Source organism: Mirounga angustirostris, unplaced genomic scaffold, assembly GCF_029215605.1.
Source record: "Mirounga angustirostris isolate CCGP_5_RB_7025 unplaced genomic scaffold, mMirAng1.0.hap1 SCAF_5, whole genome shotgun sequence".
NCBI classification, from domain to species: Eukaryota; Metazoa; Chordata; class Mammalia; order Carnivora; family Phocidae; genus Mirounga; species Mirounga angustirostris.
Window position 1 is genome coordinate 44,597,722 of NW_026991713.1, and position 18,287 is coordinate 44,616,008.

Consider the following 18,287-nt stretch of genomic DNA (forward strand, 5'->3'; position numbering starts at 1 on the left):
ACACCACCTTTGCAGGATAAAACTTCCCAAGACAAATGTGTAAAAATACCTGATGCCCTTCTGTCTGGGAATCTATAAGGAAGAATTGGACACTCTCTAAGCAGACATCTACATCACAAATTCTGTTGTTACATTCCCAAAACTTTAGCTCTTTGTATGTGGCAGCAAATTTCTACCTCTAGCTTTCATTCATTCTTTTTATCATCAACCAAAACAAGAAACATTGATTATTGTCCCTGCTAGAAGTCTAGAAGAAGTAAACTACCCTAACACCTGGTGATCTACCTTTCAGTTTAGGAACAATTAAAGGTCCTCTTGACTCTGTTATAGTTTAACAAAGAGCAAATGTAGAAGGGAAACTTCTACATCCCAAATGTTTAAAAAAACAAAAACAAAAAATATCTCAAAAAGATACTGCTGTTAGGAATCTGAAACAAGTAACCACCTCATCTCTGAGGGTTTTGAGAGTAGAATAAATCACTGTGGAAATTCCTTTAAACTATAAGCATTTATTGTGTGCTCACTATCTATAAGGCACTGAACTAGGTAATAACTAGGATATGGCTAAGCTTTGCCTCTAAAAAGGACTCGTGAAGAAGATATATACAAATAATGTCAACATATAAGAGCTCTACTAGAAATGAAATGAGTGCCTTTTCATGTTTTATGTTCAACATGTTCTGTAAACATAAAAAGAAATTGAAGGATTATCAGTCTAGTATAGCTGATGAAGGGCTCAAATAGAAACATCACTGTATGAATCCCAACTCCAACACTTACTAACTTTGAGATGCTGGATAAGTTACTACTTAAGTTTCCCCATCCATAAATTAGGGATGGAAAGAATATCTAGATCATGGGTTGTTGTAAGGATTAAATGACTAAATATACATAAAGAACTTAAAGAGATGTACATCATGTTATAAAGTGTTAGCTGAGGTTATTATTTCAGACATAAATACCTTTAAACATGCTAACTTTCCCCAACACTCCCGCCACACTCATTTCAAACTGGAAAAACCAGTTTAGACATTAGAGAGCACTTAAAACTCTTGCTTTTACTCTTTAATGAACGTGACCAAACTGCTCCAATTTAGTCATGAAGTTCCTGCTGTGACTGATGCCCTTTCAGAAGGAAAATGGTGTGGCATTAAATGTTTGCACATTTCATTTTACAGCTGTAGGGCCGGAAAACAGTTTGGCGAATATGTAAGCAAAACACAGACATTCAGCTGCTTGATCATTGCTTTGTTTTGGCTTATAGTACTTACCAGGGGGATACATACCAAAAATTCTCTCCTGTAGGCCAGATAATTTTATGGTACTGAGTTAATTGCATCCTAGTGTAAAATTACAACAGAGAGGTGATGCACATCTGAATTGCACCAGTTGGTTTGCTTCTGGATGAATTCTACTCTACAGAAGCTTAACCATGTGTCTGAGTCACCTAGGTCCACACAGCTTCACTCAAGCTAATGCCCGTCTCTCCTTAGAGTCTCTCAGTTCCAAGACAGTCTTGGCATAGACTGTTTCTGAGGGTCCATAGGTTATTGGCTCAAACGTAAAAGAGGGTAAGCCGAGAAGAGCTAAGTAGGGTAAAATAAGGATTGATGAGAAGGGGAGGACCATGAAAATAAAAATATGATAAAATAATGATACTGGTTTTCTTAGACAGGCAAGAAATTGTATCTAAAGGTCCTTATAAAGGAGAGATTAAATAAATGGTCAGAGGAAAGGAGGAATTATCTGAATAAATGTGTAACCTTTTCTGCTAGGAAAGTCAGCACATATTTGACTATGTGATCAGGCAATGGGAGAACAGAATTTGGAGTCAGGTAGGCTGGGTTGAAATTTTGGTCCTACTTATGAGCTATGTAAGCTTGAGCCAAAAACAAATAAATAAATAACAATTGTAGGCTTCATCTCGATGTAATGTGTAAAACTCCTGGAACATAGGGAGTACTCTTCATTTGCTACTTTTCCCTGAATATCTTGATGAAGAAACGAAGTAAGTGAAGCTAAGCCTTGAGTATATGTATTGACCAATGATTACAACTTTTCAATCTCTCTCCCATCCCTTAAGCTCTCTTGTGAATTTCCCATCTCTTTGTCTCTCAGTGCCACACTCTGGATAGTTTCCTCAGTTCTATCTTCCTGTTTACAATTCTCTCTTCAGCTCTTTCTAACCTGTAATAAGCCATCTACTCCATGTATTGTATTTTTAAATGTACTATTACATTTTCATTTCTAAGAATCCTCATTGGTTATGTGTAAAATCTGCTTGCATTTTGCTTATATTTCCAAGCCTCTTTTTATTCCTTCAAATTTATTAACATGCCATTTTATATTCTATGTCTCACATACCCAATATTTTCATCATCTGCATGAATGATTCTGCTCTCAATTGTTTTGGCTATCTCAGGTTCACGAGACTTTGGTTCCTTGCATGATTAGTGATTTTTGACTGTGAGATGCTCTTTTTCCTTGGAATTTATCTGTGGAAATCTTTTGAGATGTGATACAAAAGCATGTATTTCTAGAAAGGATTTGTTTTAGCTTCCATCTGGCATCTGGGGACACCTCTGGTGCAGGAACAAGCATTTTAAATTAAAATCCTGTCTTGAGGTTTAAGTGTACCAAGGTCATTTTCATTTGAGCTGCAATGCCATGCAAGTGTTACTTGTGGTCGCAAATTTTCAGGGGAAAGTTTGGAACAGACAATTTCTCTGCAGTCCCCCGAGGAAGGGTATGGGTTTATTTCTAGTTCACCTATGTGCTGAGGGTAGGGACCTTAAAGATCTCTATGAAATCTTGTATGAAGATCTTGAAGATCTTGTATGAAATCACAGTCAAGCCTCCTAATACTGATATAAAGACAACTCAAAAAAAGCTGTAAGACATTCTATTTTAAAGAAGCAGAAAGACTTGGGGCACCTGGGTGGCTCAGTCAGTTAAGCATCTGCCTTCAGTTCAGGTCATGATCCCAGAGTCCTGGGATCAAGCTCCGCGTAGGGCTCCCTGCTCCGCGGGAAGCCTGCTTCTTCCTCTCCCACTCCCCCTGCTTGTGTTCCCTATCTCGCTGTCTCTCTCTCTATCAAATAAACAAATAAAACCTTTTTAAAAAAATAAATAAAAAAGCAGAAAGACCAAAAACTTGATTCAGTGCTACCAGGAAATATGCAATAGCATGAATGATAAAGGATGTAGAAAACATGTAGTCTCTAGATAATTTTCTCAGTAGGGTCATCAAATGGCCCTTAAGCCTCTGCTGAAAGAATCCATGAAAATCTCTGTGAAAGTGTGCCCAAAGAACTGTTTTCATTATTTCAAAGGAAATAGTATACTTACCTTCAGAAAGCTGACATGGGTCAAACAGAAAGGGTTTTTGTTTGTTTGTTTGACTAAAATTGTATCAGCCCAGCATAATGGCACAATTTGGCCAGTTTGAAACAAAAACTCTGATTAAGACTTATGTAAGTCTTTGATGAATATAGAGGCACATTGTTTAATACTTAGAAGGTACATTTTTTTAAAAGTAATAAGATCAGAGAATCTAAGCGTTCACATGTAAAAGGAACGATAATGAAAAGGGTCACTAAGGGTAATTAGGATAACTGGAGAATGACTGTTTGAACTTTGCATGCAACATTGGTAACTATAAAGGGCTATTAAAGATTTTTATATTATATAAACATACCATGTATGATTAAAAATGGATGGCGATTATGTTGAGTAAAAAGATGTGAATCCATCAGCTGCTAAAACACAACCCATTCATGATTATTCTTCAGGAAAATTCAATTCAGTTCAACCTCTTCCAACCTATTCCATTGTCATAAGTACACAAACAAAAATTACATTGTAAATGTTTTTGTTCTCTATTTTCTCCAAACATTCTTTTTTTGTGAAAAGGAAATTTTATTCCTGTTCTCCTTTTCCCTCTTCTGTACTTCTCATTTATCAAAATGTCAACCTTTAATTCCAGTTGTCTTGCTTGTTTATCCTTCAAATCTTAATTTATTCCTAACTTTACTTGTCCTTTTTCTAACCACCATAGAAGCCTGTTGTTATTCCAGAAAATCTGTTCAAAACATTGCAATCCCCAATGTGCTAGGGGAATATGCATTGGCTGATTCCCAGTTCTTTTTGGTTTTTATCTTCAATTGCTACTTTTCCCTGAATATCTTGTAAAAAACAATTTAAGATTCACAAGCTTACTGACTGAATTGATCTTGTTCTGTTAACAGAAGCCCATTCCTTTCTGAGATGCATTATAGCTGCCTCCTCGCCTAATGGGATTAAAATCACATATAGTCACATGATGAGCAACTAATAGGAATGGAATAGTCTTTGTATATTACCATGTATACTAATCAAAATGGTAATTTTTATTCTTAATTTTGGCTATTGATGAAGTCTGGCATGAGTGAACCATTGCAAAAGTCATTAGAATTAGTCTTTTGCATAAGCAAAACACTAAGAACAAGTGTAGCTGTGAAAGTATTTCAGAAAGCTGCAGAAACACAATCTTGCCATAGCCAACTTCTGCAAGCTAAGAGTTACACAGCTCTGACTCGTAAGCTTCTTACATTGTGTGATCACCACTCTGGCTTTCACAAAAAGAGCAAAAAAATAAAGTCAAAACCAACACTGCACCTTCTTAAGCATTTCAGGAAATTCAAAAAGACAGAAATTGTGTGCAACAGAGGAATTCAAAAGTAGTATACTGAACCATTAGTTAATATCAAAACAATGAGACACAGAAGGGCAGGAGAGTATGAGAATTCTTCCAATGGGATTATTCCATTCCTTACATGATGGAGTAACCTGCGACTTATTTCCACAAATAGGTACTTTTTCTTTCAGTTTCATCAAGTAACTCTAAATCATAGATGGAACGGGTAATGGGGAAGAAGTACAAGTGACTCAAAAGAAAAAGCAAGCTGTTTTAAGTATTAAGAGTTGAGAAAGAAAAAAAGAGAAAGGAACCATCAACCAGATGGTGATGAGTCAGTCAAACACACGTGCAAAAGAAAACTTGCCTCCATCAGCAAAATGCACAAATTAATAATTTACCAGTAAGTGGTAAAGGCATTTCTCAGAAAAATGTCAATAAAGTCACCTCCTCCCACCATGTACATTTTCTTTGCAAGGGCAAAAAGGCATTTCCTTTACATGATATTCTTAAAATCACCTCTGGCCTAGAAAAATGGTAATTCAAGGCCAAGGACAAAGACAAGATTCCTGGTAATAAAGGGAAAGAGTTTCTAAAGTATGTTCTATCGTGGACATTCTATCGTGGAAAATCTTACCTGATTTTTTACAGGTATCAACAGATGATTCAGAGATGTATAGAAATTATCTCTAAATTTTCCCATTTTACCTAAGACACAAGTAGTTTGCTGCCTTTACCATTTACACTTCTACAATTATAATCAAGAAATTGGGTGATACACACATAAAGATAGGCATGTAAATAAATTTCCAGTAGATTATAAATTTTATATTACATTATTTGATTATGATACACTATGAAGTCAGGATCTAGGAGGAATTTTTTTAGTGCCCTTCTTCAATTTAGTTTGCTAATTTGGGAGCAAGTTCTTAATTTTATTTTTAAATAATATCAAAGAATGAAGATTTTCTAGTCCTTGATATTTCACACTGAAATATTTCATTCCCTTTTATGTCAAGAAATTCTTTCTTAGATGGAGCTGAAATTTCTTCCTATAATTTAAGGCTATTTATCGTACTCTGACCTGAATGTTGACAGAGAAGTAGTAAGCAGCCTTCCTATAATGACCATTCATATATTAGAGCCAATTATTAAATCACCTCTTTGCCCTTTCTCCTCCAGGCTGGACATATGTAAATTCTTTAGCTTTTTCTGATAGGATTTATCTCCAATTGTTTCTAAATCAATCTCTCTCTCTCTCTCTCCTTCCATCCCTCCTCCCTCTGTCTCTCTCTTCTCTGCTTAATTTTTCTCAGTCTCCTAAACTGTTCATATTTTCTTTATGAGATGATCATAACCAGTGATTATTACTTCCAGATTGTGTAACCCTTATTTTTCTGTGTATGCCAGTCCATTATTTATTTTAAAAATACTGTACTTCTTCATTCAAGGAAAATCCCTTACTTTAGTATACGTAACGCAAACCATACTTCCTACTGAAACAGTGACATAATAGGCAATTACTTAAAGAAATTGTCCTGGTAGAGTGGAAGGCACATGAGTTAGAAACAAGATGTAAAACCCAGGTCTGACACGTAAGAACCTGTGAACACCATTAAACCCCCTGGGCCTCTCTTTACTCTTATGAAAAGTGAAGATTACTTTCCTTCACCTTACACGAGTGGGAAAGTAAATGAGATAATTAAATGGATGTCCACCGGCAAAACAGACCCTCAAAGAGCAACTGATACTATTATTCCTACTAATAGTATATTGCCATTATGTACCTGACCCAAAGCCTATTGCCCAACTGTTTGGACAAAAGTGACCACAAGTGCTATAGTTAATCAATATATAAAATATACCAGATGCATAGCAAAGCTATACATACATACTATGCATACTATAAAATAAAGTATGCACAAATGTGTCAAAAAGGCCAAAATAGTCATCAGTTGTATTCGTTTGATGGTGTGCATGTAGTAGATTGTGAGTGAGAAAGCAGAGACTATGAAAAAGGACCTGTCTAGAAGAGCAAGGGCTGGAAAGACTTGCAGAACAGGAGGCAATTGTGCCTGAGGCAGGAGAATGCAGAGACAGCAGAAGAGCTAAGCTGACAGGAAAGGGGTCCCACGAGGTCTAGGGCTCAGGGGTCAGGCCACATGTGACAGAACCCATTAGGAACAAGAATGATTGGACAACACAATCTTCTTTCCCCCTCTGAAATTCATATGGAATACATCTGAAACTCATGAATCCTAATTCTTTTTCCTAATTCCTATAAACACATGGGATCTTTCCCTCTGAAACACCATAATGTTTCGCTTGTACCACTTTCCTGACATTTACTTTAATTCAATTCAACAAATACTTAGTGAGTGCCTACTATATGCAGGCAGTATAATGAGGACAGGAAAACAATGAAAAACACAGACAGACCCTCTCCCTCTGTGAAGCTCACATTCAATGGTGGAAAGTGGGAAGCCAGATAATATACTAACATAATCTTGAGAAAACTGTCTAACATGTTAGGTGATCGCTACCAAACAGCCCTAAACAGGAAGTAGATCAGAATAAGAGAAATTAGTGAGGAAAAAAAAATGAGGGTGTCAGCTGACATGTTAAAATCGGCAGCCTCTTCAAGAAGGTGACATTTCAGTAAAGGCTTGAAGGAGAACAGGTTAGAATCATGACAACATCAGGAGGAACATCATTCTCTACCAAGGGAATGGCCAGTTCAAACACCCTAGTGTGGGAGGGAGGTTAGTTGGATTTCAGGGAAAGCAAAAGAGCTGGGGGAGCAGGAGGGCCATGAGTGAAGGGACGGTAATAAGAGATGATGTCAGCGGGGTGAGAAAGAATAAATACTGGAAATACTCTGACAGCAGAGACAAGATTTCCTGACAAATAGGATCAGAAAAAGAGAGGATCGAAGATGGCCAGAACTTGAAGTTGGCCATCCACTGAGATGGTTCATATCGTAACCTGCCTTAAAATACATTTATTTGTGAAAAGTGTTATAGATCTGACTTCAAATCCTTGGCTTGTTCACTCGCTAGATGTCTGACCCTGTAGAAATCACTGCATTTCTTAAGTTTCAGTTTCCTCATCAGTAAAATGGGTTAAAAATGCCTATATCCCAAGTATTCTGCTAGGAATAAATGGGATAATACATAGAAAGCATTTCACAAGATGCCTTGTAAATAGTAAGTGCTCATTAAGTGAGAGATGTGCTTTACTGTTACTCTTAGTATACTTGCTGTTTTCATTTCATATGTTTTATGTCTACGACTGGGTTATATTCTTGAAGGAAGTGACCATTTTATTTGTTTTTGTTTTTGTTTTTTTTCTGCAGAAACGACCTGCTCTGTTTGTAGGGTTGGTATGTGCTTTCTCTGTGTCCTAATAGTGGCCTGGCTGACACAATGCTGTAGATGGGAGACCTGTTATCAGAAAGGACAACAGATGCAAATGATTGATTGGCCTTTTCGTATTTACTCCTAAAGATGATGGAAACTATACACATTTTCCTCGTTAGTCATACAAGGATTTTCATAAAATATATCAGCCTTAATACAAGAACTGTTCAAAAGTATTCTTGTTTTTAAAGTATCCTGTTTAAATTTGCTCAAGTCATTTGGCAATCTCTTCCTCTCTCCTAAGCTTGTAGCAATTCTCTTCAATTTGGCATCATATGTAAATTTAATGAGCATTTGCTCACTTTCATCATCCAGGTCACTGGGTCATTGATTCTTATTTTCTTTTGTGCTTTTAGTGCAAACAGACTATCTCCATCCATCTTTTCCAGTCTTTCTATGGACAGTATTGTCCTATTTCCATTATACTTTAGGAAAAAGCATCTTCATTTTCAATTACTACTAAAATGGAGAATTGTTATTTCATTGGAATGTAATTTTTTTAACAGACTATCTCTCACTTTTTTCTCTTCCCATTCTAAAAATGTGTATGCAATTTTAGGAGTTTATCTTTCTTTAAATCCTGGCCTTAAGACTATCCATATTTAACATCACTATTTATTCAAAACCACTCAGTTCTTAAATTCAAATCTACAAAAATTATTATTTGGTCTGTTGGTTCCTAACCTTTATTTCCGTATAATATTCTCTACCCCTATAATACATTGCTATTTAAAAAAGTTATTTAAAGTGTAATTGAATTACTATGCAGGAAGAATAACAACAACAACAACAACAAAAAGAAATGGGAATAATTTGAATAATTATTAAAGGAATAATTACAAGACACGATAAGCCAACAAAGCACTGATGCAATGAGAGGTTGATTGTTGGTAGAGGTTAATGTTGTTTAGTAACAGGGATCTTCAGGGAGTAGAGCACAGAAAAGCAGTAGCAAAAAGTTTTTATTAAGTACCACATACTATGATACAAAAAATAGTAAGTTCTAAATGCTACAACTCTGGTCACTACAGTCTTTTCTAAAATGTCTAGATCTATTTATTCTTTTAATCTCTTTCACACCTCTAGGGATAGTCTTTCTAGAATACAATTTTAATTATGTTACTCCTCTGCTTGAAACTCTTCATTGACTCCTCTTGGCCCACTGGATAAAGTTCAAACTTCTTAGTATTGCATAAGAGGTCCTCCTGTTCTTACGGGCTTATCTCCTCATCCTGCCTATTACCCCAAACCCTCACTATTCTATAACCATGTCGAACTTGATGTTCTACTTAATCAAGGAACAAGATGGTCTTCCTTTTCTAAACCTCCTCTACAGAATGGTCCTTGTTTGCTTTTTTGTTATTCCCTTCCCTCCTTCCCCTAGGAACTATGTATTATAAATATTTCTATCATAACACATAAGATTCTGAGGTTGACATCCATTACTTTTTTCTAGCCATCTTTTTTTTTTTTTTTTTGGAAGCCCTCCTTCAGGTGATACCAGGGGCCTATTAATTATGTGGTCTATCTCTTATGCCAGACGATAAGCTCATGACACATACTAGCTAGTCAGAATATCCATAGGAATTGTTCATCCTTTGGACATAGGGATTGGCCAATAGTGATCTATTACCTAATCAGAAAGAAATCATAGCCTTTTGTGGAAACAGAGACTCTGTTGTGATGAAGGAAGTTTGCTCTTTCTCTGAGTTCGTTAGGATCACAAAGTTGAAGACTCTACCAGCCTAATTTCTTTGGGGCCACCTATCTAAGAATAATCTAGATAGAGATGAAGAGCTAAGAGGCTGATAAAAGATAGATTTCTGATGACGTTATTAAAATACCTGGAGTCAACCATTACTAAAACTACTACTACATCTCAGATTTGTCAGTTTTTCAGTCAACAAATTCCTTTTTATTGCTTAAGATGGTTTGAGTTAGGTGTCCACATTTAAAATGGATATATATGAGTATAAATGGATATACTCAGTTACTGCACTGACTTATTTATATGCTGTCTCTCCTTTGTGCCTTATTGTTATATCCCTAGTACTTAGCACACAGTGCCTGGAATATGAGCAGAGGCTTATCAAATTATTTTGGAATGAATGCTCCAGCCAAACTGGTTGATAAAATATAGTAGTGCTTTAAGAACAATGGCTCTGGAACTTAAGTTCCTGGGAAACATACCCTTAGAATTGACCACGACTCAATGTCCTCATCTTTAAAATGAGAATCATGAAAATAATGATCCAATAAGGGGATTATGAGGATTCACTGAGTTCATAGATGTAAAATTTGGCAGAGTGCCTGGCACCAAGTAAGCATGCAACAAACGTTAGCAGTTGATCTTACTTATAGCTGTACAAATATCCATATTACCTGTCATACATCCCAGAATGACATAGTTTACCCACGCTACCTACAAAGTTAAAATGGCTACTGCATATTATCTACCTATTAACTTACCTGATAGAAAGAGCCTGAGAGAAGCCAAGTCAGAGACCTAGACTAAAGCACAAGGTGTACATCAAGGCCTGATACAGATTCTCATCTTAAGTCCCTGATATTTCAGCCAAATTGTTCTAATCTTTATTTTTCCACATTTATATTTGAAGATTATTTTTCAGATATACCAACAGTACCTGGGCCACTATTTTTCACTAAATTTTTAGATGTTTGATTCAGTATGATGTGAGTGAATCAAACAATGAGGACTTATTAAGAAAGCATGATGAACAAGTAGACAGAAAATCAGTAAGGATATAAAAAACTCGAACAACTCTATCAACCAACTTGACCTAATTGGCATAATATATTCCAGTCAACAACAGTGGAATACACATTCTCTTGAAGTGCATATGGAACAGTTACCAACAGACACCAAATTCTGGGCCATAAAACAAGCTTCATCTCTAAGAAAATTCAAGTCTTACGGGAATATGTTTTACTGACCACAATAGAATTAAGTAAGAAATAAATAACAGAAAAAAATTCTGGAAAATCTTCAAATATTTGTAAATGAAATAACACAAGTTAAATAACCAATGGGGCAACTAATAAATCAAATAGGAAATTTAGAAAGTATCTTAAAGTGAATGAAAATGAAACCTCAATGTATCAAAATCTGATGCATATCTTAGGCAGTACACTTAAGAGAAAATTTATGGAATAAACATCTAAATTAAAATAGAAGAAAGGTCTCCAATTAATAACCTGAACTTACACTTAAGAAACCAGAAAAAAGAATAAGTTAAATCCAAAGTAAAAAAAGAAGGAAATAGTAACGATTAGAGAGGAAATCTATGACATAGAAAGTAAGAGTAAGACTCAATTAAACCAAAGGCTGGACTTTGGAAAATAATATGTATAAACTTCTAGCTACACTAATTAGAACAATAAGGATAAGACAAAAATTAACAATATCTGGAGTTAAAGAGGAGACATTATTAGAGAATCTGTGGTTATTAAAAGGATAAGAGAGGGGCGCCTTGGTGGCTCAGTCGTTAAGCGTCTGCCTTCTGCTCAGGTCATGATCCCAGGGTCCTGGGATCGAGCCCCGCATCGGGCTCCCTGCTCTGCGGGAAGCCTGCTTCTCCCTCTCCCACTCCCCCTGCTTGTGTTCCCTCTCTTGCTGTGTCTCTCTCTGTCAAATAAATAAATAAAATCTTTAAAAAAATAAAAATAAAAAAAATAAAAGGATAAGAGAATATCATGTACAATTTGATGCCAATAAATTAAATTTCTTAGATAAAATGAGCCAAATCCTAGAAAAGATACAAAGCCCACTCTAGAAGCATAAATAACCTGAATAACCTGCTAATATTATCAAAATTAAGTTACTAGTTAAAAATCTTTCCATGAAGGAATTCCAGCTATATTGGTTAACTTGCTGTACTGATAAATTCTACCACATATTTAACAACAACAATATATATGTGTGTATATATATATATATATACATATATATACACACACACACACACACACATATATAAATTCTCCCAGAAAATTGAAAAAAAAAATAGAAGGTAATAGTTTCTATGAGGCTAGCATTATAGTGATAACAAAACCAGAAAAAGATGTTACAAGAAAACAAAACTACAGACTGATATCCCTCATGAACATAGATGCAAAATTTCTAAATTATGAAATAATTCACTATTATGAAAATAAGGGTCAGGTCACAAATTGGTAAAATATTATTTGAATATCATATATCTGATACAGAACCTATATTCAGAGTATATGAAGAATCTTCAAAAATCATAGTAAGAGGAGTGCCTAGGTGGCTCAGTGTGTTAAGCGTCCAACTCTTAATTTTGGCTCAGGTCATGATTGCAGGGTCATGAGACCGAACCCCAGAGTGGGCTCCATGCTCAGTGCAGAGTCTGCTTATCCCTCTCCCTCTGCTCCTCCCCCTGGCTCATGCTCTCTTTCAAATAAATAAATAAAATATTTTTTAAAAACCTCAGTAATAAGAAAACAAACAATCAAATTAAAAAAAACATGGGCAAAGGATTTGAACTGACTCTTCATTAATGAAGATATATGAGGGAAAATATGCAAATGAAAAACTGGTCAATATCATTAGTGGTTATGGAAATGTAATATACAACTACAGTGAGATACCATTACAATATCTAAAATTAGGGGTGCCTGGGTGGCTCAGTCGTTTAAGTGTTTGCCTTCAGCTCAGGTCATGATCTTGGGATCATGGTACTGAGCACCATGTTGGGCTCCCTGCTTAGCAAGGAGTCTGCTTCTCCTTCCCTCCTCCCCCCCACTCCAGCTCATGCTCACTCTCTCTCTCTCTCTCTCAAATAAGTAACAAAATCTTTAAAATATATATCTAAAACTAAAAGACCTGATTATACCATGTTTATGTTGGTGAAGATGGAGAGAAAGTAGAACTTTGATACATGTTCAGCAGGAATATGCCATGGTACAATGGTACAACTACAGTGGAAAACAGATCAGCAGTCTTAAAACACTGAACATACCTATCATATTACCTGGACATTCCACTTCTAGGTATTGACCCAAGAGAAATAAAAGCAAATATACATACAAAGACCTGCACACAAATGTTCATAGCAGCTTTATTTGTAACAGACAAAAACTAGAAACAACCCAAATATCCAGGAGAATGTAGAAATTGTACTGTATCCATATATTCTACAACATGAATGTATCTCAGAATCATTACATTGAGTGAAAGAGAGCAGACAAAAACGAGTACGAGTGCATACTTATGATTTCATTTATATAAAACTCTAGAAAATGCAATTTACTCGATAGTGAAAAAGTTGATCAATGAAGGAGAGAGGAGAGATGGGAAAGTGATTAGAAAGAGGCATGAGACAACATTTGATGGATATGCTCATTAACTGGATCATGGTAATGTTTTCACTGTGTATACATATGTCAGAATATATCAAATTGTACCTTTTAAACATGTACAGTTTACTGTATTTTAATTATACCTCAGTATAGCTGTTAAAACTTTTTTCTTGTGAAGTCTTCTTTGAAAATACAGTAGATCTATCATCACTTGAAAACACACAGGAAGGACAGTATTTTAGTGGTACTTAAAGCATAAAGATACATAGATATGAAGACAAGCCCATAGCTAACATCATACTAAGTGGTAAAAGTTAAAACCCTTTCCTCTAAGATCAGGAATGACAAGGACGCCCATTCTCACCATTTCTATTCAACACAGTACTAGAAATCCTAGACATAGCAACTAGACAAGAACAAGAAATAAAAGGTATCTGAATCAAAAAGGAAGAAGTAAAATTATCTCTTTGTGTAGATGATAGGGTCTGATATATAGAAAACCCTAAAGACTCCACCAAAAATGCAACTAATACATTAATTCAGTAAAACTGCAAGATACGAATTCAACATACAGAAATCAGTTGTGTTTCTATACGCTAACAATGAACTATCTAAAAGAGAAATTTAAAAAGCAATCCCATTTACAATAGCATCAAAAGCAAAGAATACTTAGGGATACATTTAACCAAGGAGATGAAAGACTTGTACACTGAGACAATAAGACATTGATGAAAGAGATTGAAGAAGACACAAATAAATGGAAAGATATCCCATGATCTTGGATTGGAAGAATTAATACTGTGAAAATCTCTCTACTACCCAAAGCGATCTACAGATTCAATACAATCCCTATCAAAATTCCAATGGCATTTTTCACAGATATATATATATCCCCATATCCTAAAGACCTCAAATAGCCAAAACAATCCTGAGAAAGAAGAACAAAACTGGAGGCATCTCACTTCCTGATACAAGCTATATTACAAAGCTATACTGATCAAAACAGTATGGTACTGGCAAAACAAAACAAAAACAAAAATGGTTACAAAGAACCAGGAGAGCAGAAAGAAAAGAGAATCTAGATATAAATCCAAGCATATGTGGTCAACTCATTTGTGACAAGAGCAGTAAGAACACACAATGGGGTGTCTTTACAATAAATGGTCTTGAGAAAACTGGATATCCCTACGCAAAAGAATGAAACTGGACCCCTATCTTACACCACTCACAAAAGTTAACTAAAAATGGATCAAATAGGGGCGCCTGGGTGGCTCAGTTGGTTAAGAGGCTGCCTTCGGCTCAGGTCATGATCCTGGGGTCCTGGGATCAAGCCCCGCATCGGGCTCCCTGCTCCGCTGGAAGCCTGCTTCTCCCTCTCCCTCAGCCTGCCTCTCTGCCTTGTTCTCTTTCTCTCTATCTCTCTGTCAAATAAATAAATAAAATCTTTAAAAAAAAATAAAAAATAAAAATGGATCAAATATTTCAATGTAAGGCCTGAAACCATAAAACTCCTAAAGGAAAACATAAGAGAAAATATCCTTGACTTCAGTCTTGGCAATGAATTCCTGGATAAGACACCAAAAACACAGGTAACAAAAGCAAAATAAACAAATGTGACTACATTAAACTAAAAGCTTTGGCACAGCAAAAGAAACAATCAATAAATGGAAAAGGCAACCTACAAAATGGAAGAAAATATTTGCAAAATATATATTGGATAAGGGAGCAATACATACAAAATGTATAAAGAACTCACACAAATCAATAGCAAAAAAACCCCCACAAATAATCTAATTAAAAATGGGCAAAGGACGTGAATAGACATTTTTTCCCAAAGAAGACAGAAAATTGATTAAATGATCCATATAAAAAGGTGCTCAACATCACTAATCATCAGGGAAATGCATACCAAAACCACAATGAGACATTACTACATAACTGTTAGAATGGCTACTCTCAAAAAGATAAGAGATAGGGGGCACCTCGTGGGCTCAATCAGTAGAGCATGCAAGTGACTCTTCATCTTGGAATTGTGAGTTCTAGCCCCATGCTTGAATTGCACTACTAAATATTTATCCAAAGGATGCAAACATAGTAATCTGAAGCGGTACACCTCCCAATGTTTATAGCAGCAATGTCCACAACAGCCAAAATATGGAAAGAGCCCAGATGTCCATCGACTGATGAATGGATAAAGAAGATGTGATATATAAATACAATGGAATATTACTCAGCCAACAAAAAGAATGAAATCTTGCTATTTGCAATGACATGGCTGGAACTAGAGGGTATTATGCTGAGTGAAATAAGTCAATCAGAGAAAGACAAATACCGTATGATTTTACTCATATGTGGAATTTAAGAAACAAGAACAGATGAACATAGGGAGAGGGAAGGAAAAATAAAATAAGATGAAAATAGAGAGGGAGGCAAACCATAAGAGACACTGAACTCTAGGAAACAAACTGAGGGATGCTGGAGGGGAGGTGGTTGGGGGAAGAGGTAATTGGGTGATGGGCATTAAGGATGGCATTTGATGTAGTGAGCACAGAGCATTATATGCAACTGATGAATCACTAAATTCTACCCCTGAAACTAATAAAGTATGTGTTAACTACACTGAATTTAAAAAAAAAATTTTAAAATATATAGTTAAAAAAACCTCATATATAAAAAATAATATATATTTTAAATTTTGATATTTTACATAAATATATTAACATATATTTTAAATATGGTTCTATACTTCCACTTATTTTTCCAAATCATCAAAAACCCTTTTACAGCCAATTTAATGATCAGTGACTTAAAAAGATATTTTCTAACACAATTTGTATCTTTACATATTATAGCATATAATATTAATGCATAATCATTGAGATAGTCATTTACGGAGTACAAAACCAAAATCCAAATTAGTGTACCAAGGAATCTTGATGAATCATTATTTGACCTCTAGTTGTAAATAGGAATATTTCAGGAAAAATATTAGGAACAGTTTTAAAAACTTAAAACATTTATAAATCAATTAAGTACACGGAAATCCCAGTAAATGCAATTCAATCTACACCAAAGATGAACTAGACTTTAACACTATTTTAACAATTCCCAAGTAGCTACAAGTATTAAACAAAGAGATATACATACTTAAAATTAGAACAACTACGGGATAGAGATAAGAAAAATCTTAATCCACGTAACAATGGGGAGAAGTTCAGAGTGTGTCTTATTTCTGTGTCTAATCCTTGGTCCAAGATCTTTGTCAGTCAAAGTCTAGTCTTTAAAATTTCATTTATCATGATTATTATCCAAGAAAGATCTTTAATTCCCTAAATGTCCCTTAAATAATGTTTATAAAATATATTTTCGCTGCCTACAACCATTTGTATCAGCCAAGCAAAATAAGTAAGTATTTAAGGGGTACTGATGACAAATAATCTGTCACTGTGTAGGTCAGCTCTCTTATTAATAATAATAAAACCTGACACTGACACACCACCATTGTACAGCGATTTCATATCAAGACTCCAAACATTTATTCATTTATTCTCCCAACATTTCTTTGCATTGTTTGGCAAACATTCATCTCCATCTTGCTGATTTATAAAGCAAAACCCTAACTCATAAAATGACATGAACCTAGTGACTCTCTATTTTCTAACTCGGTCCATTTCTACCTGCCAGGAGGACGAGAAGAATAGATCTCCCATGAAAGGGTTTGGCTGCCCTGGGATTGTGAAACATCCAATTGGCACTTGGGTTTTATCTATTCCCACCTTTTTATAGGCGATCCAGTCAAACACCCTGTCAATATCTGTTGCCTGTAGCACTTCCTGTGATACTGGATGGGAACTGGCCAAGCCGTCAAGCAGCATCACTTCATGCAGAACATCCGTCAGAAACCTCTGTTTTTCCTGCAATACAGTAGACGGGGCAATATCATAGGTGGTTCATGGTTATGACAGAATGCATGTGACAACATTAACAGAATGTGTGTTACTTCATTGATGATGCTCGTAGGCCTATGTGGTGAGACTGAACTCCAAGGAGAACCCAGTAAATAAAATGCCTCTAAGTTACTCTAAAATGAAGGTGGTTGATTTGAGCACAACATGAACAAAATCAATGTGTTGCAATGGGCCCTATACAGATTTAAAAACAGTGGATGGTGCCTTAACAGTGGTTAGAGCAAATTCAGACAGTGGGCATGTAAATGAAACAGACTAAGCTTGTTTGTGTGTTCTACAGGATCAAGGCGACAATTCCAGTCCCAAATAACCTTTTTAGTTAAGTTCGTCAGAAGAATAAGAATTAAATTTCTGGATTTCAGGGCCATTTTGCTATTTATACCATTTATTGGTAATACCATTTGAACACCTTATTCTCTCTCACTGATCTGTCCACTTTTCTTCCCTCCTCCCCCGACCTCATTTTCTAACACACACACACACACACACACACACACACACCATTTATCTTCTGAAAGAATCTCAGGAGACCACAACAAATAGCAAAAGGCATATTGACATAAAACTGTAATATCTGTGGATATATATGCAACTTCAGGATAATGAACATAAAGTGGAGAGCAATAGGTATTAATAACCATTACCATAAAGTTATGAAAACAAACGAAATCATAAGACTTCTATTCTGTGTGATGTTTAGACCTTTGTATTTGCTCTGATAAGAGCTGATTTGTTATGTTAGAAATAAACTGTAAAGAAAAAGTACTTCTCTGTCATTTTGTTTTAAGAAGCCTGCTTTAAGGAAACAGCTTGGGTTTTGTTAACAAAAATGCTGGCAGCTATTAGTCCTCCTGGTCTCCTGCCTTCATTGAGAGAGGAGGG

At 35.5% G+C, this 18,287-nt stretch overlaps 1 protein-coding gene across 1 annotated transcript in view; it reads right to left on the minus strand.

Moving 5' to 3' along the window:
* The window catches only part of TRHDE (thyrotropin releasing hormone degrading enzyme), a 364,327-nt gene that overhangs the window by 137,169 nt on the left and 208,871 nt on the right, over positions 1 to 18,287 (minus strand). The window contains exon 6 of the mRNA XM_045872950.2: positions 17,214 to 17,351. Coding sequence (XP_045728906.1) covers positions 17,214 to 17,351 — 138 coding nt within the window. The remainder of the gene's footprint in view (positions 1 to 17,213; positions 17,352 to 18,287) is intronic.